Source organism: Nerophis lumbriciformis, linkage group LG26, assembly GCF_033978685.3.
Source record: "Nerophis lumbriciformis linkage group LG26, RoL_Nlum_v2.1, whole genome shotgun sequence".
In the NCBI taxonomy this organism is placed as follows: domain Eukaryota; kingdom Metazoa; phylum Chordata; class Actinopteri; order Syngnathiformes; family Syngnathidae; genus Nerophis; species Nerophis lumbriciformis.
The window spans coordinates 14,064,524-14,089,288 of NC_084573.2; the positions used below are offsets into that span (position 1 = coordinate 14,064,524).

Consider the following 24,765-nt stretch of genomic DNA (forward strand, 5'->3'; position numbering starts at 1 on the left):
GGAGAGAGTGTGGAATCCAATGAGCCCTTGTACCTAAGTTATGGTCAGAGCGAAAAAAGATACGTCCTGCACTGCACTCTAGTCCTTCACTCTCACGTTTTTCATCCACAAATCTTTCATTCTCGCTCAAATTAATGGGGTAATCGTCGCTTTCTCGGTCCAAATCGCTCTCGCTGTTGGTGTAAACCATGGGGAAATGTGAGAAGACTTTCAATTTGTGACGTCACGCTACTTCCGGTACAGGCAAGGCTTTTTTTTTATCAGCGACCAAAAGTTGTGAACTTTATCGTCGATGTTGTCTACTAAATCCTTTCAGCAAAAATATGGCAATATCGCGAAATGATCAAGTATGACACATACAATGGATCTGCTATCCCCGTTTAAATAAAAAAAATTCATTTCAGTAGGCCTTTAATGCGCCCTATAATCCGGTGCGCCTTATAAATGAAAAAAGATCGAAAATAGACCATTCATCGGCAGTGCGCCTTATGATCCGGTGCGCCCTATGGTCCGGAAAATCCGGTATTGTATTTTTAGGGTTGCCAATATCTGCTAAAATACATAACCATTTGTATTTAGATTATGTATTTTCAAACTTACACAACCAAAAACATAACCATAAGATGAGCATGAGTCTGATGACTCCCCGACTAAGCAGATCAATGGACCAAGGACAGTGACTGATAGTGGAGAGTTGATGTGAACCATGACTTTGCTAGTGACACTAAGTTTAAATACAGCAACAACCTAATGCTGCACACAAGGGTCAGTGTGTCACAGCACCTCTAATCACACTAATCATGACAACAAGTAGCCTTCTTCTGTCCTTGACAATCAGCTCTTGTGTAGCTAAAGGCAAATGATTATAACCCAGTGCATGCAGGTCTGTTCTTACATAACAGAGTCACTCAATTAAAGGACCAACTCACCTCACTGAGGTTTTTTTTTCTTTTAAAAAGGACTGCAGCACAGTTTAAACTACAGATGTTGAGTCCTTCAGGGTGCTTGGAAATCTTAAAGGGGAACATTATCACCAGACCTATGTAAGCGTCAATATATACCTTGATGTTGCAGAAAAAAGACCATATATTTTTTAACCGATTTCCGAACTCTTAATGGGTGAATTTTGGCGAATTAAACGCCTTTCTATTATTCGCTCTCGGAGCTGTGACATCACATCGGGAAGCAATCCGCCATTTTCTCAAACACATTACAAACACCGAGTCAAATCAGCTCTGTTATTTTCCGTTTTTTCAACTGTTTTCCGTACCTTGGAGACATCATGCCTCGTCGGTGTGTTGTCGGAGGGTGTAACAACACGAACAGGGACGGATTCAAGTTGCACCAGTGGCCCAAAGATGCGAAAGTGGCAAGAAATTGGACGTTTGTTCCGCACACTTTACCGACGAAAGCTATGCTACGACAGAGATGGCAAGAATGTGTGGATATCCTGCGACACTCAAAGCAGATGCATTTCCAACTGGACTGGACAGATCAGCTTTCAGGAAAAGAGAGCGGCTGAGGGTATGTCTACAGAATATATTAATTGATGAAAACTGGGCTGTCTGCATGTTGTTGTCAAATGTATTTCATATGCTGTAAACATAGTTCATAGTTGTTAGTTTCCTTTAATGCCAAACACATACCAATTGTTGGTTAGAAGGCGATCGCCGAATTCGTCCTCGCTTTCTCCCGTGTCGCTGGCTGCCGTGTCGTTTTCGTCGGTTTCGCTTGCATACGGTTCAAACCGATATGACTCAATAGCTTCAGTTTCTTCTTCAATTTCGTTTTCGCTACCTGCCTCCACACTACAACCATCCGTTTCAATACATGCGTAATCTGTTGAATCGCTTAAGCCGCTGAAATCCGAGTCTGAATCCGAGCTAATGTCGCTATAGCTTGCTGTTCTATGCGCCATGTTTGTTTGTATTGGCATCACTGTGTGACGTCACGGGAAAATGGACGGGTGTATATAACGATGGTTAAAATCAGGCACTTTGAAGCTTTTTTTTTTAGGGATATTGCGTGATGAGTAAAATTTTGAAAAAAACTTCGAAAAATAAAATAAGCCACTGGGAACTGACTTTTAATGGTTTTAACCCTTCTGAAATTGTGATAATGTTCCCCTTTAAAAAGGCGTAAATGTGTGTTCAAGGTTTGATACATGCGTGAATTTTGGATAAACTTGAAATTTTTATGTATGTATGTATTTGTTTATTGGTGGGTTGCAGATGACGTCATATCCATTTTTCTTCTTTGCGGCTTAATTCACACGACGGTCAAGCAGCTTGAATGTAGCATTGAGTGTAGAGTTTGAGCAGAACATGCCGTATTACTCTTATGTTGTTGGGTGTTCCAATATCGTTCAAATAGAGAGACAGGGGGAAAGCCCTCATAAAATCCCGGAAAAAAGTGGTTCATAAAGGTAATAAAGTCAGGGAAAAAACAAAAGTGAGTCAAAGGAAATGGCTCTTGAAAATATCACTTTCATCATCTTGTGGAATACAATCAGGCCACCTGTGTCATCATCATTTCATCATTTCTTTTTATTCCTTTCATGCAAATGCATATATACAAGCCATATACAGTTGACACTTTCATTGTTTTTTGTTTCTTATACATTTCCATGATCAGAAAGGAGCAGATGGAAGAATACTATTCTTATATTTATCTGCCCCCTTTTTAACACAAATTATTTTAGATGACTTTATCACTGTTCCCTCCAACAACACCCGAACTCCAAAATACTTAAAATTTTCGTTTAAGCATTTTCAAAATGACACGTCCAATCAAAATCAAAAATCAGTTTGATATAATTCCAGTTGTCTCTTTTTGTAACTCCTTTTAAATTCAAAGATATTCTTGCAACTATTTAAGCCTTTGTCTAGAGAATTCCATGCTTTCACACCAGCAACAGACAAGCACATTTGCTTCAAATTTGTTCGCACTCTTGGATGTTTAAAATCATACGGCCTTCTGTGGTTCTCATCTTCCGATGTGAACACAAATAACTTTTGTAAGTCCTTCGGAAGAACTTTATTTCTAGCTTTGAACATCACTAATAGAGTATGCAATTCTACAATGTCTTTTAGTTTTAATAATTCTAACCTAATGAAGAGTGGATTTCTGTGGTCTCTATATCCTACTGTTAAAATGATACGAATTGCTCTTTTTTGTGAAAGAAATAAAGGCATTATGTTGCTGTGATATGTATTTCCCCATATTTCTGCACAATAATTGAATAAGGTAGAATAATTGAGCAATATAACATTCTCATTGTATTATACGGGAAACTGTATTTAACCTTGTTCAAAATAAATAAGCTTTTAGATACCTTATTTTTCACATGCAATATATGAGCTTTCCATGTCAACTTTTCATCTAAGATGACCCCAAGAAATCTGATTTCAGACACCTTTTCAATTCTCACATTGTTAATGGATAAACTAACTCCTATCTTTCTTTTATTACTGAATACCATAAATTTAGTCTTTTCCAAGATTAAAGATAATTTATTCACATCAAACCACAATTTTAGTTTAACCATTTCCTCTTCAATATTATCGGCTAAGATTTTCAAGTCATCTCCTGAACAGTATAAATTTGTATCGCCTGCGAATAATACGTACTGTAAAATTTTCGAAACCTCACAAATATCATTTATATATAAAATAAAAAGTTTGGGTCCTAAAATCGAACCTTGTGGAATTCCACATTCAATATTCATACATTCTAACCTATGATCATCGATCTCAACATATTGCTGTCGTTGTTGTAAATAGCTGGTTATCCAGTCCAGTGCAACTCCTCTAACTCAATAAGTATATTATTTAAAAATGAGAATATGATGATCTGTAGCAGGGGTGTCAAACTCAAACACAGAGTGGGCCAAAATTTAAAACTGAACAAAGCCGCGGGCCAAGGTTGAACAAATTAACCTTTTAATAGGGACCCAAACTAGTTTTGCATTGAATATTGAACAAGCAAGGCTTGTATAACTTTATAGTGACATGCAAAATCGAGTTTCAAATAATAATAATAATAATAAAAAAATATCAATGGCATATCAAATACAATTTAAATAAAAATTGAATGCCTCAGTTTCTATTTGCAGGCTTCTAAGGTAAATATCAACATGAACTTTTTCCACAGGCTAATAACTTAGAAAATAAAATAATGAATAAACCAACCATTCAGGACTTTAAACTGCTCAGTTTGCAACACACTGATCTAATCTGATGTGCCCAAGCCAGATACCTGCCATCTTTTCTTGGATGCTAGTTCATTAATGTCGGGGCTCAGGCTTTGAGCTGAGGCAACCTTCATTATCGAACGAAGTTGTTCATCAGTCATTATACCTCGTAGTCCATCCGGACCACAGTCTTGGGGGCGTGCTTTAAAGGCACTGTGTTTCTCGTCCTCCACGAGCTGTCGTCACGTCTGCTTTTCATCCATTCCAACAACGTGCCGGCCCGATCACAAAATATGTGCAACTTCAGCACGCACACACACGTAAATGCAATGCATACTTGACCAACAGCGATACAGATTACACTGACAGTGCCCGTATAAATAACTTTAACACTGTTAGAAATATGCGCCACACTGTGAATCCACACCAAACAAGAATGACAAACACATTTCGGGAGCACATCCACACCGTAACACAACAGAACAAATACCCAGAATCCCATGCAGCCCTAACTCTTCCGGGCTGCAATATACACCCCCGCTACCACCAAACCCCCGCGCGTCGGTTGAGGTGGGCGGGGTTGGAGGGGGCGGGGTTTGGTGGTAGCGGGGGTGTATATTGCATGGGATTCTGTGTATATGTTTTGTTGTGTTTATGTTGTGTTAATGTGCGGATGTTTACCTGAAATGTGTATGTCATTCTTTTTTGGTGTGGATTCACAGTGTGGCGCATATTTCTAACAGTGTTAAAGTTATTTATACAGGCACCGTCAGTGTAACCTGTATCGCTGTTGGCCAAGTATGGATGGCATTTACGTGTGTGTGAATAATTTGTGCGGCAAATTATGTGACTGGGCCAGCATTCCCTGGACTGGGTGAAAAGCGGACGTGATGATTTTTGAGAGGGGCACTGAAATTTGGCCAAATATATATGGCCAATTTTTTTTATATACATACACTATACTGCCAAAAGTATTTGGCCACCTGCCTTTACTCACATATGAACTTGAAATGCCATCCCATGGAATTGTCCAAAATGTTTTGGTATCCTGGAGCATTCAAAGTCGTCTTGTCCAGGGTGTACGCCGCCTTCCGCCGATTGTAGCTGAGATAGGCTCCAGCACCCCCCGCGACCCCAAAAGGGATAAGCGGTAGAGAATGGATGGATGGATGGATGGATGGATGGAGCATTCAAAGTTCCTTTCACTGGAACTAAGAGACCAAGCCCAACTCCCGAAAAACAACCCCACACCATAATTCCTCCTCCACCAAATTTCACACTCGGCACAATGCAGTCCGAAATGTACCGTTCTCCTGGCAACCTCTAAACCCAGATTTGTCCATCAGATTGCCAGATGGAAAAGCGTGATTCATCAGTCCAGAGAAGGCGTCTCCACTGCTCTAGAGTCCAGTGGTGACGTGCTTTACACCACTGCATCCAACGCTTTGCATTGGACTTGGCTTAGATGCAGCTGCTTAGCCATGGTAACCCATTCCATAAAGCTCTCTGCGTACTGTACGTGGGCTAGTTGGAAGGTCACATTAAGTTTGGAGCTCTGTAGCAACTGACTGTGCAGAAAGTCTTTGCACTATGCACTTCAGCATCCGCTGACCCCGCTCTGTCAGTTTACGTGGCCTACCACTTTGTTGTTCCCAAACTCTTCAGTTTTCTTATAATAAAGTTGACTTTGGAATATTTAGGAGCGAGGACATTTCACGACTGGATTTGTTGCAGGTGGCATCGTATGACAGTTCCACGCTGGAAATCACGGCCCATTCTTTCACAAATGTTTGTAGAAACAGTCTCCATGCCTAAGCTTGATTTTATACACCGGCACCGGGCCAAGTGATTAGGACACCTGATTCCCATCAAATACTTTTGGCAATATAGTGTATATATATATATATATATATATATATATATACAGTACATATGTATATATATGTGTGTGTATTTATGTACATATTATTATTATAATATTATATAATTGATAATTATTATAAATGGTTATTAAGAGTATGTGAAAGTTAAACCCCTACCTTGTGTACTTTCGTGACAACCTTCCTCAAGCAGCTAAAATGGAATATTTTTTATTTTTCCTATCATCCCTTCTAGTGAAATTTGGTGGGTGTAATTCTGATGTGTTTATGTTAATTGGACGTTTTTTTATAATATCTACAAAGACCAATGAGCAGGTTGTGTGTGACTATGTTTTTTGTTTTTTTACTACAATAATGACTAGGGAAGGTTGTTTGGATTGGGTCATATGAGTAAGTGCTGTGCTGGTATTTATGCAAGTGAGATTAATGGTTGAGGTAATTTTGTTGGCAACTAGATGGCGACAAAATAGAAGCTCTCAGACCCCAGGCTATTTGTATATGATACGAATACACCATTTTCGCAATTTGTAATTGAACTTGTGCTGTCTCGTGGGCTAAATTGAACACGCCGGCGCGCCGTAGTTAGGACATCCCTGCTCTAGACCAGGGGTGCTCATTACGTCGATCGCGAGCTACCGGTCGATCTCGGAGGGTGTGTCAGTCGATCACCAGCCAGCCATTAAAAAAATAGTCCTAGAAATGAGCGATCATAAATCTTCACTATGACGTCACTTTCGTCACTTGATTGACATTCACGGCACCCGAGGGTCTTCTGAGATGACGCTGGCTGCTGCCAGCTCATTAAAATGACCGACTGGAAGGCGAGAAACACTTTATTTCAACAGACTCTGGCGCCGTACCTGTCGTCAAAACTCCAAAGACCGACTGCACAGTTGCACAATAAAAGCGCTACTTCATCCTGCCTGCGCTACCAAAATAAGAGTCTCAGAAAGCTGGCGTGCACAAGCTAGCAAGCTACGGAGTTTGCCGACAATGTATTTCTTGTAAAGTGTATACAAAGGAGTACGGAAGCTGGATAAATAAAATGCCAAAAACCAACCACTTTCATGTGGTATTGGACACAAAGGAGGATTTTTTTTCTCCTCCATTCGAAAATGCGGACCTTATCAGCACCACTGTCTGATTCCAAGCAATGCAAGTCATCAGAATCAGGTAATACACCAACTTATATTCTTGTCTTCATGAAAGAAAGGAATCTATATGTGTTAAACATGCTTGTATTATCTCTAAACACTTTTAACTTATTAACAACATTAACTATATGTGTTAAACATGCTTGTATTATCTTTAAACACCTTTAACTTATTAACAATATTAACTATATGTGTTAAACATGCTTGTATTATCTTTAAACACCTTTAACTTATTACCAATATTAACTAAAAGTGTTAAACATGCTTGTATTATCTTTAAACACCTTTAACTTGTTAACAATATTAACTGTGTTAAACATTCTTGTATTATCATTAAACACCTTTAATTTATTAACAATATTAACTATATGTGTTAAACATGCTTGCATTATCACTAAACATCTTTAACTTGTTAACAATATTAACTATATGTGTTAAACATGTTTGCATTATCTTTAAACACCTTTAACTTAACAATATTAACTATATGTGTTAAACATGCTTGTATTATCATTAATCACCTTTAACTTCTTAACAATATTAACTATATGTATTAAACAAACTTGTATTTTCATTAAACACCTTTAATTTATTAACAATATTAACTATATGTGTTAAACATGCTTGTATTATCATTAAACACCTTTAACTTGTTAACAAAAACATATGTTTCATAAATAAGTAAATATAAATTATATATATGAATGAGGTAGATCCCCACGACTTGATCAATTGAAAAGTAGCTCGCCTGCAGAAAAAGTGTGAGCACCCCTGCTCTAGACCATCGCCTGAAATTTGGAAGTGCCCGGATGTGCTTTTAGGTCTCATGATTGCAATACAGCTATACCACATGTGTGGGCAGATCGGGATCGCAGGCCAAATGAAAATCTACATACACAGTCTGGATGGATCGATCGAACACTAATATAACTTCTCCATCATACGATCTCATGTACATCTAATTTAATACACTTAACAATCGACACCGCATTGGTATTAAAACAATGCATTGCACGAACCATTTATACTAAGGGTTACAGCTTACTACCAAAAGTAGTGACTATAACTTCAACTGTTAAAGCTTGTCTGTACAAAATAACACATTAATGAGGCATGATAATACAGTCACTAGTGACAATTGTAACAACAACAAGGCATGCTGGGAAATGCTTGCTACTCAGACGCATGCTCAGACTTGCCAACTCATCCCAATTCTGCGGAAGACTCCCAGAAATTGCCCTTGTCTACCGACATTTCGACTGAAGTCACAAACATAGTACAGTATCTCCACTTCTGTTTTCCCCGCGCTTAGTCCGCCACCATATTTATTGACTCTCAGAAAATACAACTCTTCAAGCTTAAACAATCAGGTACGCAGATATTTTTTACAAAGTCGCACTTATGCCACCTCTCACTTGCGTATTTTTTCTCTTGTGTGTTTCAAGTGATCTATTGCATGGGGTTTCACCTTTGGAATGACGAGACACGATGGGCCGGCCTCACCCTCGGACTCTTTCTCCCGGGCACGGCGGTGCAGCTGTTGAGTGTCAAATGGTACTATGACGACGGTGACGACAGGCGATGGTACCTGTCTACCATACACATTCTTCACTTGGGTATCTTCAAAAGGTACAGACCCGCTTTTGCCCCTGAAACAAAATATGACACATAGTTTGTTGGATACATTGTAAAATGGCACCTCCCTCGTTAAACGTTAGATTGATAGAATTGAGAATTTGACCAAAATGTGAGAGAAGTCTGCATTAAAAGTGGTGAAAGTTGAGGTACTTTGTTTTTAAATGACATTTTGGATTACTTTACCTCATGTAAAGGAATGTAACACATTTTTACTGTTGTTTTTCCACAATTTTCTAAAATCAATTTATTTAACAACAGATTGGACAAATTCATAAATAAAAAAACCTCATTTGTGTAAAACCAATATGGATACAGAGCTAATATCTCAACATCGATGGCATTATTCGAAAAATAACAGAAGCGATTACCAATGCAATAGATGGTAAACAATGTTAAGCTTTAGTACCGTATTTTTAGGACTATAAGTCGCAGTTTTTTTCATAGTTTGGCCGGGGGTGCGACTTATACTCAGGAGCGACATAAGTGTGAAATTATTAACACATTACCGTAAAATATCAAATAATATTATTTAGCTCATTCACGTAAGAGACTAGACGTATAAAATTTCATGGGATTTAGCGATTAGGAGTGACAGATTGTTTGGTAAACGTACAGCATGTTCTATATGTTATAGTTATTTGAATGACTCTTACCATAATATGTTACGTTAACATACCAGGCACGTTCTCAGTTGGTTATTTATGCCTCATATAACATACACTTATTCAGCCTGTTGTTCACTATTCTTTATTTATTTTAAATTGCCTTTCAAATGTCTATTCTTGGTGTTGGGTTTTATCAAATAAATTTCCCCCAAAAATGCGATTTATACTCCAGTGCGACTTATATATGTTTTTTTCCTTCTTTATTATGCATTATCGGCCGGTGCGACTTATACTCCGAAAAATACGGTATATATGTAAAGCATTTAACACAATTATCGTATTTTTCGGACTATAAGTCGCAGTTTTTTTCATAGCTTATATATGTTTTTTTCCTTCTTTATTATGCATTTTCGGCAGGTGCGACTTATACTCCGGTGCGACTTATACTCCGAAAAATAGGGTAATCAATATTTTACAATATGTGAAGCTAGGCTAGCACTACAGCACCAAATATATATTGCAGCTTATCCCAGGGATCAATACTAGCACCAAAATTGTTCAATCTACATATAATCAACATTTGTAAAGTTACAAAGATACACAATTCGTCATTTGTTTACAGTCAAGGGGAAAAAAGCCAATCCCAAACTATGCTCTTGGAGGTGGCAGTATGGGACTAGGAAAAAAACCTAATTAAACATAAGCAGGCAACTACGGTCAGCTCTGTGGTCCGGCGTACCGTACAAAGGACTTAAAAAGACTTAAAGTTAGTACTAGACGACACGACCACATTTTGTACACACAGAAGCTAATACAAATAATAACAAGAATAAATTAATAAATTAAAGACATGGTTTGATTTGAAACCGACTATCTTTGAATCTCAGTAAAACGACAATAATGCTATTCTTTAACAGTAGAAGAGAAAGTCAAACACAAATACAAATAAACGGTGTAGACATTGACAGGGTAAAATAAATCACATTTATAGGTGATGCATGTTCGAAATAAACTTTACTGAACTGAACGAACTAATAATAGACTATAAAATGAACTGGACATCTCATATAAAAATATACAACATAAGTTGGCAAGAAATACTTCAATAATGAATGAAGCAAAATGTGTTCTGGAACAAAAATCACTCGATATTCTCTACTGCTCACTCATGTTACCATGTCTGAGTTATTGTGTTGAAATATGGGAAATAACTACAAAATGATGCTTCATTCACAAACTGTGTGACAAAAGAGGTCAGTTAGAATAATACATAATGTTGATTATCGAGAACATTCACACCCTTTATTTATTGAATCGAAAATATTGAAATTCAGTGATTTGGTGCATTTGCAAACAGATAAAATTATGCACAAAGCAAACTATAACCCAAGATTGTACAACAATTCCTCTCAACCAAAGAGGAGAAATACAACATTAGAGAAAACCCCCCCTAAAACATTTGTATTCATGTACAACACTTAAAACCTTTAGTATAACCAGTATGCGGTATGAAATTATGGAATGGATTAAGTAAAGACGTCAAACAATGTACTAATATTCTTCAGTTTAATCAACTGTTCAAACTCAAAAGTGTTTACAACGTATATGGAAAACAAATCCTGAAAAAAATAGGACTCTTGATTCCTCTCATTAATTGTGAAACACAACGAACTTAACTATTTATGAATGAGAACCTTATTTATTATTTACTCATTTCTTTGTGTTGCATATTGACTACAGGAAGCGATTAACCAAGTGTGTTAGAAGTTGCTATGAAAGGGAAAAGGGGTAAGATTACATCAGGTCTGCTTTTTTCCACTCCTTTTGGATATGTGGTAATGAGAAAACTGGAAATATGTGATGTACGATACAGTATTGTAACTGTATGCATGTCCGGAATAAACTAATACCATAACTGTAAAGAACATTGCCTAGTGGTTAGAGTGTACGCCCTGAGATCGGTAGGTCGTGAGTTCAAACCCTGGCCGAGTCATACCAGAGACTATAAAAATGGGACCCATTACCTCCCTGCTTGGCACTCAGCATTAAGGGTTGGAATTGGGGGTTAAATCACCAAAAATGATTCCCGGGCGCAGCACCGCTGCTGCCCACTGCTCCCCTCACCCCCCAGGGGGTGAACAAGGGGATGGGTCAAATGCAGAGGACAGATTTCACCAAATCTAGTGTGTGTGTGTGACAATCATTGGTACTTTAACTTTAACTTAACTTTTAACTATGTTCATACTTGCCAACCCTCCCGGATTTTCCGGGAGACTCCCGAAATTCAGCGCCTCTCCCGGTAACCTCCCGGGACAAATTTTCTCCCGAAAATCTCCCGAAATTCGGGCGGCGCTGGAAGCCACGCCCCCTCCAGCTCCATGCGGACCTGAGTGACGTGTCAACAGCCTGTATTCACGTCCGCATTCCCACAATATAAACAGCATGCCTGCCCAAACACGTTATAACTGTAGAATGATCGAGGGCGAGTTCTTGGTTTCTTATGTGGGTTTATTGTTAGGCAGTTTCATTAACGTCCTCCCAGCGCGGTAACAACACACAACAACAGCAGTCACGTTTTATCCTACCGTAAAGCAGTTCGTCTGCCGTAAACAGCAATGTTGTTGTAATACATTGAGTTGGAGGCAATAACCAGGCGAGGTGATGAAGTACGTCTCTTTACTGTAGACTTCAGAACTGACTCACACACTTGACGTCAGGTGCGCAACACCACGTAAATTGTTGGCCAACCAAAAAGTAACCCCAGTACGCTATAGCCAACATTCACCAGGAGATGGCAACAGACAAACATAGATCACTCTATTACATTCCTCCCCTTTTAGAAATGTAGAAGTTACTCAACATAAATAAACAACCCAACAAAAAAATGCAGCAGCTCAATAAAAAACACTACTTAAGCCACATTTTTTTTTTTTTTTTTTTTTTTAGTACTGAACTCTTAACCCTCATTTGTAAACAATAACATGCTTATTATACAAACAGTATTTGTACACCTTTAACACAGATTTTTATACTGTCTTCAGAGATTCAGTTTTTTTGGTGGTACTCGAAACCTTTCTGGGTACCTTTATTTATATATATATATATATATATATATATATATATATATATATATATATATATATATATATATATATATAGCTAGAATTCACTGAAAGTGGAGTATTTCTTATATATATATATATATATATATATATATCTGTATCGATCCGTTGTAGTGAAGAAGGAGCTGAGCCGGAAGGCAAAGCTCTCGATTTACCGGTCGATCTACGTTCCCATCCTCACCTATGGTCATGAGCTTTGGGTCATGACCGAAAGGACAAGATCACGGGTACAAGCGGCCGAAATGAGTTTCCTCCGCCGAGTGGCAGGGCTCTCCCTTAGAGATAGGGTGAGAAGCTCTGTCATTCGGGGGGAGCTCAAAGTAAAGCCGCTGCTCCTCCACATCGAGAGGAGCCAGATGAGGTGGTTCGGGCATCTGGTCAGGATGCCACCCGAACGCCTCCCTAGGAAGGTGTTTCGGGCACGTCCGACCGGTAGGAGGCCACGGGGAAGACCCAGGACACGCTGGGAAGACTATCTCTCCCGGCTGGCCTGGGAACGCCTCGGGATCCCCCGGGAGGAGCTGGACGAAGTGGCTGGGGAGAGGGAAGTCTGGGCTTCCCTGCTTAAGCTGCTGCCCCCGCGACCCGACCTCGGATAAGCGGAAGAAGATGGATGGATGGATGGATATATACATATATATATATATATGAAATACTTGATTTGGTGAATTCTAGCTGTAAATATACTCCTCCCCTCTTAGCCATGCCCGCAACCACGTCCCCGCCCCACCCCCCCACCCCCCCACCTCCCGAAATCGGAGGTCTCAAGGTTGGCAAGTATGACTATGTTATAGGTTTATTTTGGAAATACATTTTGTATTGGATCACTGCATGCTCAGTGTCAACATGCTGTTGGCAGAAAAGCCTTGGGGCTGTATTTAACGTTTTTGCTAATTCTATGCTAAAAAGTCACTCCTGTTACTTTAGGTCCTGTTACTATTTGGGGTCTTTTTTAGCTTCAGGACCTTATACAAAAATTAAATAGTTTCCTGAGATGGGCCAATAAATATTTTCAGTAGTTTAATCTGTGTATTAACAAGTTTTGCAGTTACAACTAGCAAACTGCCTTACTATAGAAATTATAACACATGACTGTACTAATCAACCAGCCAGCCAATATAATGCGGTGGTCAGCAAGGGTCCTTAGAGTTCAGGGATGTGTGTTTATGTCGTCCTCTCCTGGTAGGTTATGGGACTGCATGAGATATGTGTCCCGCATGCAGGGCTCAGTGGCGGAGCTGGGCGCTGTCGTCATGCAGCAGGCAGACGTTGCCGCTCTTTGGCTCCTGGAGGCTCTGGTCGTCTCGCTGCCACAGAGCCTTCTGCAGGCATACATCGTGGTGTCCACTGACGTAGGGATCATGTCCCCAGGTCATTGCTTTCACCTGCCTTCTAATATACCGTAGCTATCACTCGGAAGTACGACGCCATGCAGTGTTTGTGGTGTGTTTGTTTACCTTACAGTGGCCTACTCCTGTGGTCTTTGCGTGCTGTCCGTCTCCTGGGCACTGGTGCTGTACAGCCGCGCTTGCCGTCTCATCCGGCCGGGCCACCTTGCCATGCCGCCGGCGGCCCTGCTTTGCCAGCTGGTGTGGAGGGCCGGCATGCTGGGTGCCAGGGTGACGTGTCTCATGTTCTTCGCAAGGGTGTTCAGCTGGTGGGTCTGCGGAGTGGCAGGTAAACTGAATACAATTATTTGGTACTGTAAATGGGTAGTTAAATAGGTGTATAAACCAGCCCAATTTAATAAAGGATATGGAAATGTATAGGGGTTAATTTAAAGGGGAACATTATCACAATTTCAGAATTGTTAAAACCATTAAAAATCAGTTCCCAGTGGCTTATTATATTTTTTGAAGTTTTTTTCAAAATTTTACCCATCACACAATATCCCTAAAAAAAGCTTCAAAGTGCCTGATTTTAACCATCGTTATAAACACCCGTCCATTTTCCTGTGACGTCACATAGTGAAGCCAACACAAACAAACATGGCGGAAAGAACAGCAAGCTATAGCGACATTAGCTCGGATTCAGACTCAGATTTCAGCGGCTTAAGCAATTCAACAGATTACGAATGTATTAAAACGGATGGTTGTAGTGTGGAGGCAGGTAGCGAAAACGAAATTGAAGAAGAAACTGAAGCTATTGAACCATATCGGTTTGAACCGTATGCAAGCGAAACCGACGAAAACGACACGACAGCCAGCGACACGGGAGAAAGCGAGGACGAATTCGGCGATCGCCTTCTAACCAACGATTGGTATGTGTTTGTTTGGCATTAAAGGAAACTAACAACTATGAACTAGGTTTACAGCATATGAAATACATTTGGCAACAACATGCACTTTGAGAGTGCAGACAGCCCAATTTTCATCAATTAATATATTCTGTAGACATACCCTCATCCGCGCTCTTTTCCTGAAAGCTGATCTGTCCAGTTTTGGAGTTGATGTCAGCAGGCCAGGGAAGCTAGGGTCGATAGGGGGTTTAGTTCGTTCGTTTGCGGGAACAAAGTGCCGCCATTGCTTGCCGTGCTACCGAGGTCCTTTGTCCCTGAATTGCTCACACACTCCGGCAGATTCAATGGGGGTCTTGCGGCAGATTTCTTTGACTTTATCGTTGGAAATGCATCTGCTTTGAGTGTCGCAGGATATCCACACATTCTTGCCATCTCTGTCGTAGCATAGCTTTCGTCGGTAAAGTGTGCGGAACAAACGTCCGATTTCTTGCCACTTTCGCATCTTTGGGCCACTGGTGCAACTTGTATCCGTCCCTGTTCGTGTTGTTACACCCTACGACAACACACCGACGAGGCATGATGTCTCCAAGGTACGAAAAACAGTCGAAAAAACGGAAAATAACAGAGCTGATTTGACTCGGTGTTTGAGAAAATGGCAGATTGCTCCGAGAGCGATTATTAAAAAGGCGTTTAATTCGCCAAAATTCACTCATTTAGAGTTCGGAAATCGGTTAAAAAAATATATGGTATTTTTTCTGCAACATCAAGGTATATATTGACGCTTACATAGGTCTGGTGATAATGTTCCCCTTTAACAATGTGTGGTTGGTTGTACTAAGCAAAGTTCAAACTTTACAAATTCCTGATAACATCATTATTACTGTGTATCGGATGCAAGACCTGGACACTACAGGTAGAATCAGAACGATAAATACAAGCCTTTGAAAACAAATGTCTCAGAAGAAAACTCAAGATAACATACCACAAACACAAAAGCAATGAGTATATGCCAGGTGAACTCGAAGGACTCGGGTCACCAAGAACCCCTGCTCGCAACAGTCAAAAGAAGGAAATTAGCTTGGTTCGGCCACACATGCCGCCACGACACCCTGTGCAAGACCATCATGTAGGGCACACTAGAGGGTGGAAGGAAACAAGGAAGACCACGGAATTGGACGGACCCGTCGACCCCAGAGCTATTGACGGCCACTAAGAACCGTGTGGGAAGTGGCGCAGACTGGCTGCTTCTTCATCGCAGTTATCCCTTCGGATGACTTGACAGTCATGGGAAAGAGTGAGAGTGAGTGGTTGGTTGTAGGCAGTGTTGGCAGTGGTGTGGAACAGCTATACTACACAGTCAATGTAATGCAGTTTAGTGCTACCCGGTATTATTGTTCGAATCAAGTCCTTGGGCGGCAGTAATGTGCAACTGCCACACAAAGCAAACTTTTTTCACTGCAGCGCCATATGTTGGATACAGTGTGACACTGCCACAATTGGCCCCAATGCAAGCAGACACGTGGCAAAAAAAGCAATGTCTTTTTCATGGACGCCCCTGCTTATTTCAGTGAGACAATGCCAAGCAACATTCTGCACGTGTTACAACAGCTTGGGTTTGTAGTAAAAGAGTGCGGGTACGAGACTGGCCTGCCTGTAGTCCGGACCTGTCTCCCATTGAAAATGTGTGGCGCATTATAAAGCATAAAATACAACAACGGAGACCCCGGACTGTTGAACAACTTAAGCAAGAATGGGAAATAATTCCTCCTGAAAAGCTTAAAAAATTGGTCTCCTCACAGATGCTGGCTTTTCAACTTTGCGCCTATAACAATCCGGATGGTTCTTTTCCTCTTTGGTTCGGAGGACACGATGTCCACAGTTTCCAAAAACAACTTGAAAGGTGGACTCGTCAGACCACAGAACACTTTTCCACTTTGTATCAGTCCATCTTGGATGAGCTCAGGCCCAGCGAAGCCGACGGCATTTCTGGGTGTTGTTTATAAACGGTTTTCGCCTTGCATAGGAGAGTTTTAACTTGCACTTACAGATGTAGCGACCAACTGTAGTTACTGACAGTGGGTTTCTGAAGTGTTCCTGAGCCCACGTGGTGATATCCTTTACACACTGATGTCGCTTGTTGATGCAGTACAACCTGAGGGATCGAAGGCCACGGGCTTAGCTGTTTACGTGCAGTGATTTCTCCAGATTCTCTGAACCCTTTTATGATATTATGGACCGTAGATGGTGAAATCCCTGAATTCCTTGCAATAGCTGGTTGAGAAAGGTTTTTCTTAAACTGTTCAACAATTTGCTCACGCGTTTGTTGACAAAGTGGTGACCCTTGCCCCATCCTTGTTTGTGAATGACTGAGCATTTCATGGAATCTACTTTTATACCCAATCATGGCACCCACCTGTTCCCAATTTGCCTGTTCACCTGTGGGATGTTCCAAATAAGTGTTTGATGAGCATTCCTCTACTTTATCAGTATTTATTGCTATCTTTCCCAACTTCTTTGTCACGTGTTGCTGGCATCAAATTCTAAAGTTAATGATTATTTGCAAAAAAAAAAAATGTTTATCAGTTTGAACATCAAATATGTTGTCTTTGTAGCATATTATTTGCAAATCATTGTATTCCGTTTATATTTACATCTAACACAATTTCCCAACTCATATGGAAACAGGGTTTGTACAACAGCGGTGGTTCGTAGTAAAAGAGTGCGGGTACTAGACTGGCCTGCCTGTAGTCCTGACCTGTCTACCATTGAAAATGTGTGGCACAATATGAAGCCTAAAATACCACAACAGAGACCCCGGACTGTTGAACAACTTAAGCTGTACATCAAGCAAGAATGGGAAATAATTCCACCTGAAAAGCTTAAAAAATGTGTCTCCTCAGTTCCCAAACGTTTACTGAGTGTTGTTAAAAGGAAAGACCATGAAACACAGTGGTAAAAATGCCCCTGTGACAACTTTTTTGCAATGTGTTGCTGCCATTAAATTCTAAATTAATGATTTGCCAAAAAAGTTAAGTTTCTCAGTTTGAACATTAAATATCTTGTTTTTGCAGTCTATTTAATTGAATATAAGTTGAAAAGGATTTGCTAATCATTTTATTCTGTTTTTATTTACGATTTACACAACATGCCAACTTCACTGGTTTTGGGTTTTGTATAATCCCAACGAGAGAACATGTCTACTTTTATGCTACCTGCAGGTTTTCACTGGCTGACTGCCTCCTTCTGGCTGGTGTCACAGCAACTAGACATCTGCACCGGCCCATGGTGTTGGCGTGCCTTTAACGGCCTGGTGGGTTTCATCCACGTCTTCCTCTTCCTTAACGTCAAAGACGGACCCTCGCGTTTCCGCATGGCCAGCTTTTATACTGTAAGAAGAGATTTTACAGAAAGTCCTTTTTTTTGATACGACACCTGGTTTTACCTTGTCTTCCTCTTTTCAGTTCATGCTGATTGAGAACGCCACTTTGCTGCTAGCCGCCTCTGACTTACTGAGCGAAGCGTCGTGGGATAACATGACGCTCCCCATCAGTGTCCTAAGTAGCTTTACCCTCGGTGAGTCACTCTCAGATATGTTGATTGTGTAGAACTCAATACTACAAAATTAGTTCAGGGTGATCTGAATGTTAAAGTGTGGCTCGTCACTAAAAAGGCTGCAAAAAGTCAGTGTTCAAAAACAAGAAAAAAAAATACAAAAAATAGGGGTATATTATTTGAACTAAGCAAAATTATCTGCCAATGGAACAAGAACATTTGGCCTGTCAAGACTTTCCAAAAAAAGTAAAATTAGCTAACCTCAATGAACCCAAAAATACCTTAAAATAAGTATATTCTCACTAATAACAACTGTACAACTATATGAGCACATATTTTCTATTGTTTCATTTAAAATAAAACAGCAAAGTCCATTTGGCTGTCTTCTGTTTTAATTATGAGACACAATTGTGTCAAAATCATGTTTTTTTTTCATGTTTGAAATAAGAAATTATTACATTAAAAAAGTAGTTTTATACTTGTGAGTGTTGATGACACAGCTTTGCATCAGTTGATATTCTAGTTTCAAGCATGTTTTACTCAATATAGGGGGGGGGATACAAGTTGGAAAAGTTGGCAAAAGTCCCAAAAATGTTCAAAATACCTACCCAGGTTCGAGTCCCACAAGTCCCGCCGCCGGCCGGGATGCCCAAAATGTCCAAAACGCGCCCGGCAAAGTCCCACGGGAAGGCGGGAAGAAAAGTGAAGTGAAGTGAATTATACTTATATAGCGCTTTTTCTCTAGTGGCTCAAAGCGCTTTACATAGTGAAACCCAATATCTAAGTTACATTTTAAACCAGTGTGGGTGGCACTGGGAGCAGGTGGGTAAAGTGTCTTGCCCAAGGACTCAACGGCAGTGACTAGGATGGCGGAAGCAGGGATCGAACCTGGAACCCTCAAGTTGCTGGCACGGCCACTCTACCGACCGAGCTATACCGCCCCGAACGGACGTCCGAAAAGTGAGAAAAGTCGGTAAAATGTTCAAAAATCACAGCCGGGTACGAGTGCCACAAGTCTTAAGACTTGTGGCACTCCATGTGGGACTCGAACCTGGGTAGGCATTTTGAACGTTTTTGGGACTTTTGCTGACTTTTCCAACTTTTATCCCCCCCTCCCCGTGGGACTCGGCTGGGTGTCTTATGGAAATTTTGGGCAACCCGGGACTTGCGCGGCCGGCGGCGGGACTCGTGGGACTCGAACCTGGGTAGGTATTTTGAAAATTTTTGGGGACTATTGCTGACTTTTCTCACTTTTCTCCCTCACTTCCCGTGGGACTCTGCTGGGTGCGTTTTGGACATTTTTTGCATTCCGGGACTTGTGCGGCCGGCGGCGGGACTCGTGAGACTGGAACCCGGGGAGGTATTTTGGACCAAAATGGGACTTTTGACCATTTTGGCCGCCTTTTCCTCTCTTCTTCCCCGCCTTCCTGTGCACCATTGCTGGGTGTGTTTTGGACATTTAGACAAAAATAGTTTCAAGCATGTTTTACTCAATATAGGTCATCAAATCTCAGCAACAAGCTGTAATATCTTACTGAGATCATTTAGGACCAAAACCCTTAAAACAAGTAAAACACTCTAACATAAACTCTTATGTATGGCCGCGCAAGTCCCGGGATGCCCAAAATGTCCATAACACACCCAGCCGAGTCCCACGGGGATGGGTACAAGTTGGAAAAGTCAGCAAAAGTCCCAAAAATGTTCAAAATACCTACCCAGGTTCGAGTCCCACAAGTCCCGCCGCCGGCCGGGATGCCCAAAATGTCCAAAACGCGCCCGGCAAAGTCCCACGGGAAGGCGGGAAGAAAAGTGAAGTGAAGTGAATTATACTTATATAGCGCTTTTTCTCTAGTGGCTCAAAGCGCTTTACATAGTGAAACCCAATATCTAAGTTACATTTTAAACCAGTGTGGGTGGCACTGGGAGCAGGTGGGTAAAGTGTCTTGCCCAAGGACTCAACGGCAGTGACTAGGATGGCGGAAGCAGGGATCGAACCTGGAACCCTCAAGTTGCTGGCACGGCCACTCTACCGACCGAGCTATACCGCCCCGAACGGACGTCCGAAAAGTGAGAAAAGTCGGTAAAATGTTCAAAAATCACAGCCGGGTACGAGTGCCACAAGTCTTAAGACTTGTGGCACTCCATGTGGGACTCGAACCTGGGTAGGCATTTTGAACGTTTTTGGGACTTTTGCTGACTTTTCCAACTTTTATCCCCCCCTCCCCGTGGGACTCGGCTGGGTGTCTTATGGAAATTTTGGGCAACCCGGGACTTGCGCGGCCGGCGGCGGGACTCGTGGGACTCGAACCTGGGTAGGTATTTTGAACATTTTTGGGGACTATTGCTGACTTTTCTCACTTTTCTCCCCCACTTCCATCGGGACTTTGCTGGGTGCGTTTTGGACATTTTTTGCATTCTGGGACTTGTGCGGCCGGCGGCGGGACTCGTGAGACTGGAACCCGGGGAGGTATTTTGGACCAAAATGGGACTTTTGACCATTTTGGCCGCCTTTTCCTCTCTTCTTCCCCGCCTTCCTGTGCACCATTGCTGGGTGTGTTTTGGACATTTGGACAAAAATAGTTTCAAGCATGGTCATCAAATCTCAGCAACAAGCTGTAATATCTTACTGAGATCATTTAGGACCAAAACCCTTAAAACAAGTAAAACACTCTAACATAAACTCTTATGTATGGCCGCGCAAGTCCCGGGATGCCCAAAATGTCCATAACACACCCAGCCGAGTCCCACGGGGATGGGTACAAGTTGGAAAAGTCGGCAAAAGTCCCAAAAATGTTCAAAATACCTACCCAGGTTCGAGTCCCACAAGTCCCGCCGCCGACCGAGATGCCCAAAATGTCCAAAACGCGCCCGGCAAAGTCCCACGGGAAGGCGGTAAGAAAAGTGAGAAAAGTCGGTAAAATGTTCAAAAATCACACCCGGGTTCGAGTGCCACAAGTCTTAAGACTTGTGGCACTCCATGTGGGACTCGAACCTGGGTAGGCATTTTGAACGTTTTTGGGACTTTTGCAGACTTTTCCAACTTTTATCCCCCCTCCCCGTGGGACTCGGCTTGGTGTCTTATGGAAATTTTGGGCATCCTGGGACTTGCGCGGCCGGCGGCGGGACTTGTGGGACTCGAACCTGGGTAGGTATTTTGAAAATTTTTGGGGACTATTGCTGACTTTTCTCACTTTTCTCCCCCACTTCCATCGGGACTTTGCTGGGTGCGTTTTGGACATTTTTTGCATTTCGGGACTTGTGCGGCCGGCGAGAAAAGTGAGAAAAGTCGGTAAAATGTTCAAAAATCACACCCGGGTTTGAGTGCCACAAGTCTTAAGACTTGTGGGACTCGAACCTGGGTAGGCATTTTGAAAGTTTTTGGGACTTTTGACGACTTTTCCAACTTTTATCCCCCCTCCCCGTGGGACTCAGCTGGGTGTCTTATGGAAATTTTGAGCATCCCGGGACTTGAGCGGCCGGCGGCGGGACTTATGGGACTCGAACCTGGGTAGGTATTTTGAAAATTTTTGGGGACTATTGCTGACTTTTCTCCCCCACTTCCCGTGGGACTTTGCTGGGTGCGTTTTGGACATTTTTTGCATTCCGGGACTTGTGCTCCTGAGACTAGAACCCGGGGAGGTATTTTGGACAAAAATGGGACTTTTGACCATTTTGGCCGCCTTTTCCCCTCTTCTTCCCCGCCTTCCTGTGCACCATTGCTGGGTGTGTTTTGGACATTTGGACAAAAATAGTTTCAAGCATGTTTCACTCAATATAGGTCATAAAATCTCAGCAACAAGCTGTAATATTTTACTGAGATCATTTAGGACCAAAACCCTTAAAACAAGTAAAACACTCTAACATAAAATCTGCTTAGTGAGAAGAATTATCTTATCAGACGGAAAATAAGCAAATATCACCCTTATTTGAGATATTTAATCTTACTTAGATTTCAGTTTTTGCAGTGTGGTTTGCTAAAAATCTCCTCCTGTCTCGATGGTTACTAGGGGCTACCTCCATGGTCATCTACTACCGGTTCCTCCACCCCAAGTCAACAGAGATCGCCCAAGGTCTGAACCAGAACCACATGGGTAGCACTTGTATAGAACGTGGGGAGTCCTCCTTCTCACTCGGGGACAAAAGCTTGCCGGTTGGCGGTATGCAAAACCACGGCAGCTTTTCACTCTCCGGTGTGGCCGGTTCACTGCTGGAGCATCCGAGCACATGCGGAGGGAGGCCGAACAGCTCCTGTCCTTGCTACCACCATCACTGGCTCCTCATACGGCTGGCCCTCAAAACAGGAGACCTGGGGAAGATCAACCGAGCGTACGGAGCAGGCGGGGCGGCAGCCATACTGGACATGGAGGAGTACAACCAGGAGTGTAAGAGCAACGAAGGCGACACCATCACGGCAGGGGGAAGCTGTGAGGGTGTCTCCATGTCCGAGTCTCAGGGGCAAGGCTTGGCACCCCTGTCGGACTGCAAAGATGAATTTCAGACTGTGAGCGAACCCACGTCCTTTGAACAAGCAGAGGACGACAGTCTGGAGATGGCGAGCCCGCTGGAGTCGCCAGCGTCCGATTTCAAGCGCAGCTCACCAGAGGGCAAATCCGTATTTGGAGACAGTCCGGAGCCGTACTTCTGCCCCACAGAGTCCAGTTCAACCCTCTACTTCAGCGCTGATCCCCAGTCTCCCAGCAGCTCCAGTAACCCCCGATTGGACCGGGACATTGGGGGTCTTGAGCATGGCATGCGTCTCAATTCCATCCCAAGCGACCCGGCTCTTCACAGGGACGTCCGAGGGCTAATTGGTCGGGTCGGGCCGCGCTACACCTCTACCCCAAAACTGGACTCGGGAGTGCTGGACTCTCCCTCCAGTGTGCCTCACCTCAGCGGTCCCAGGAGGCAGCTCATAATGTCCCGCAGAGATGAAGATGAATATTTCTGACACGGTTCAGGAGTAGGATGATTTCAGCAAGTTCAGCAGTTTCCGCTTAAAGTAAAAATGTGAAACAAGCATTTATTACAACGAAACAAAACAAAGTCGACATCACGCTGAGCTAGTACAGTAGTATATTATAATCTATATTGGAATATTCTCTGAAAGCAATACATTGCACAAGTGGAGCCATTGAATGCTGTTTTAAAGGCCTCGTTAATAAGCTAATTAGTGGTGCTTGGAAGCAATGTATGACCTCATAGCTAGAAATATTGACTACTAATTACTCGCCGGTTGCGGAATCCACTTAAAGCCACACTTCAAATGGCATTAGGATATAACTTCATTTTATTTTGACAGTTGATACACCAGCATTTAAAGCACCGCTGCAGAGCTACCGTGGCACCTGTAAGCATACTTGCCAACCCTCCCGGATTTTCCGGGAGACTCCCGAAATTCAGCGCCTCTCCCGAAAACCTCCCGAGACAAATTTTCTCCCGAAATTCAGGCGGACTCAGGTCCATGCGGACCTGAGTCGCTAACCCACAATATAAACAGCGTACCTGCCCAATCACGTTATAACTGTAGAATGATGGAGGGCGAGTTCTTGGTTTCTTATGTGGGTTTATTGTTAGGCAGTTTCATTAACATCCTCCCAGCGCGGCAACAACACACAACAACAGCAGTCACGTTTTTGTCTACCGTAAAGCAGTTCGTCTGCCGTAAACAGCAATGTTGTGACACTCTTAAACAGGACAATACTGCCATCTAGTGCATTTGATGAAGGCACTTTTGTGCGTGCCACACAGCAATGCATCATCAGAGAGGGTGTTCAGCATGGTTCGAAAAATAGTGACAGAGAATAGAACAAGGATGGACAATTCAATCCTTAACTCAACAATGAGTAGATGAGTGTTATGTGTGTGTATATGTGTAAATAAATGAACACTGAAATTCAAGTATTTCTTTTATGTATATATATATATATATATATATATATATATACATATATATAAATATATATAATAAAATAAATATACATTTATAGCTAGAATTCACTGAAAGTCAAGTATTTCTTATATATATGTATATATATATATGAAATACTTGACTTAGTATTTCGTCAAATATATATTCATAGCTAGAATTAACTGAAAGTCAAGTATTTCTTATATATATATATATATATATATATATATATATATATATATATATATATATATGTATATATATATATATATATGAAATACTTGACTTAGTATTTCGTCAAGTATTTCTTATATATATATATATATGAAATACTTGACTTAGTATTTCGTCAAGTATTTCTTATATATATATATATATATATATATATATATATATATATATATATATATATATATATATATATATATATATGAAATACTTGACTTTATATTTCTTATATATATATATATATATA

The 24,765-nt window shown here is 41.5% G+C and overlaps 2 protein-coding genes across 3 annotated transcripts in view; one reads left to right on the forward strand and one right to left on the reverse strand.

Annotated features, from left to right (window-relative positions):
* The window catches only part of prep (prolyl endopeptidase), a 165,894-nt gene extending 157,058 nt beyond the window's left edge, over nucleotides 1-8,836 (reverse strand). Inside the window, exon 1 of the mRNA XM_061987343.2 lies at nucleotides 8,695-8,836. The gene's annotated coding sequence lies outside the window, so the exon portion shown is untranslated. The remainder of the gene's footprint in view (nucleotides 1-8,694) is intronic.
* xkr5a (XK related 5a) overlaps nucleotides 1-24,341 on the forward strand; it is a 28,373-nt gene extending 4,032 nt beyond the window's left edge. Inside the window, exons 2-7 of one of the 2 annotated variants that reach the window (XM_061987344.2) lie at nucleotides 8,672-8,855; nucleotides 13,778-13,962; nucleotides 14,056-14,268; nucleotides 18,049-18,218; nucleotides 18,292-18,403; nucleotides 22,390-24,341. In XM_061987344.2, coding sequence (XP_061843328.2) covers nucleotides 8,672-8,855; nucleotides 13,778-13,962; nucleotides 14,056-14,268; nucleotides 18,049-18,218; nucleotides 18,292-18,403; nucleotides 22,390-23,330 — 1,805 coding nt within the window. In that variant the 3' untranslated portion in view covers nucleotides 23,331-24,341. The remainder of the gene's footprint in view (nucleotides 1-8,671; nucleotides 8,856-13,777; nucleotides 13,963-14,055; nucleotides 14,269-18,048; nucleotides 18,219-18,291; nucleotides 18,404-22,389) is intronic. The other variant, XM_061987345.2, reaches the window with a different exon arrangement.
* Nucleotides 24,342-24,765: the final 424 nt, after the last annotated feature.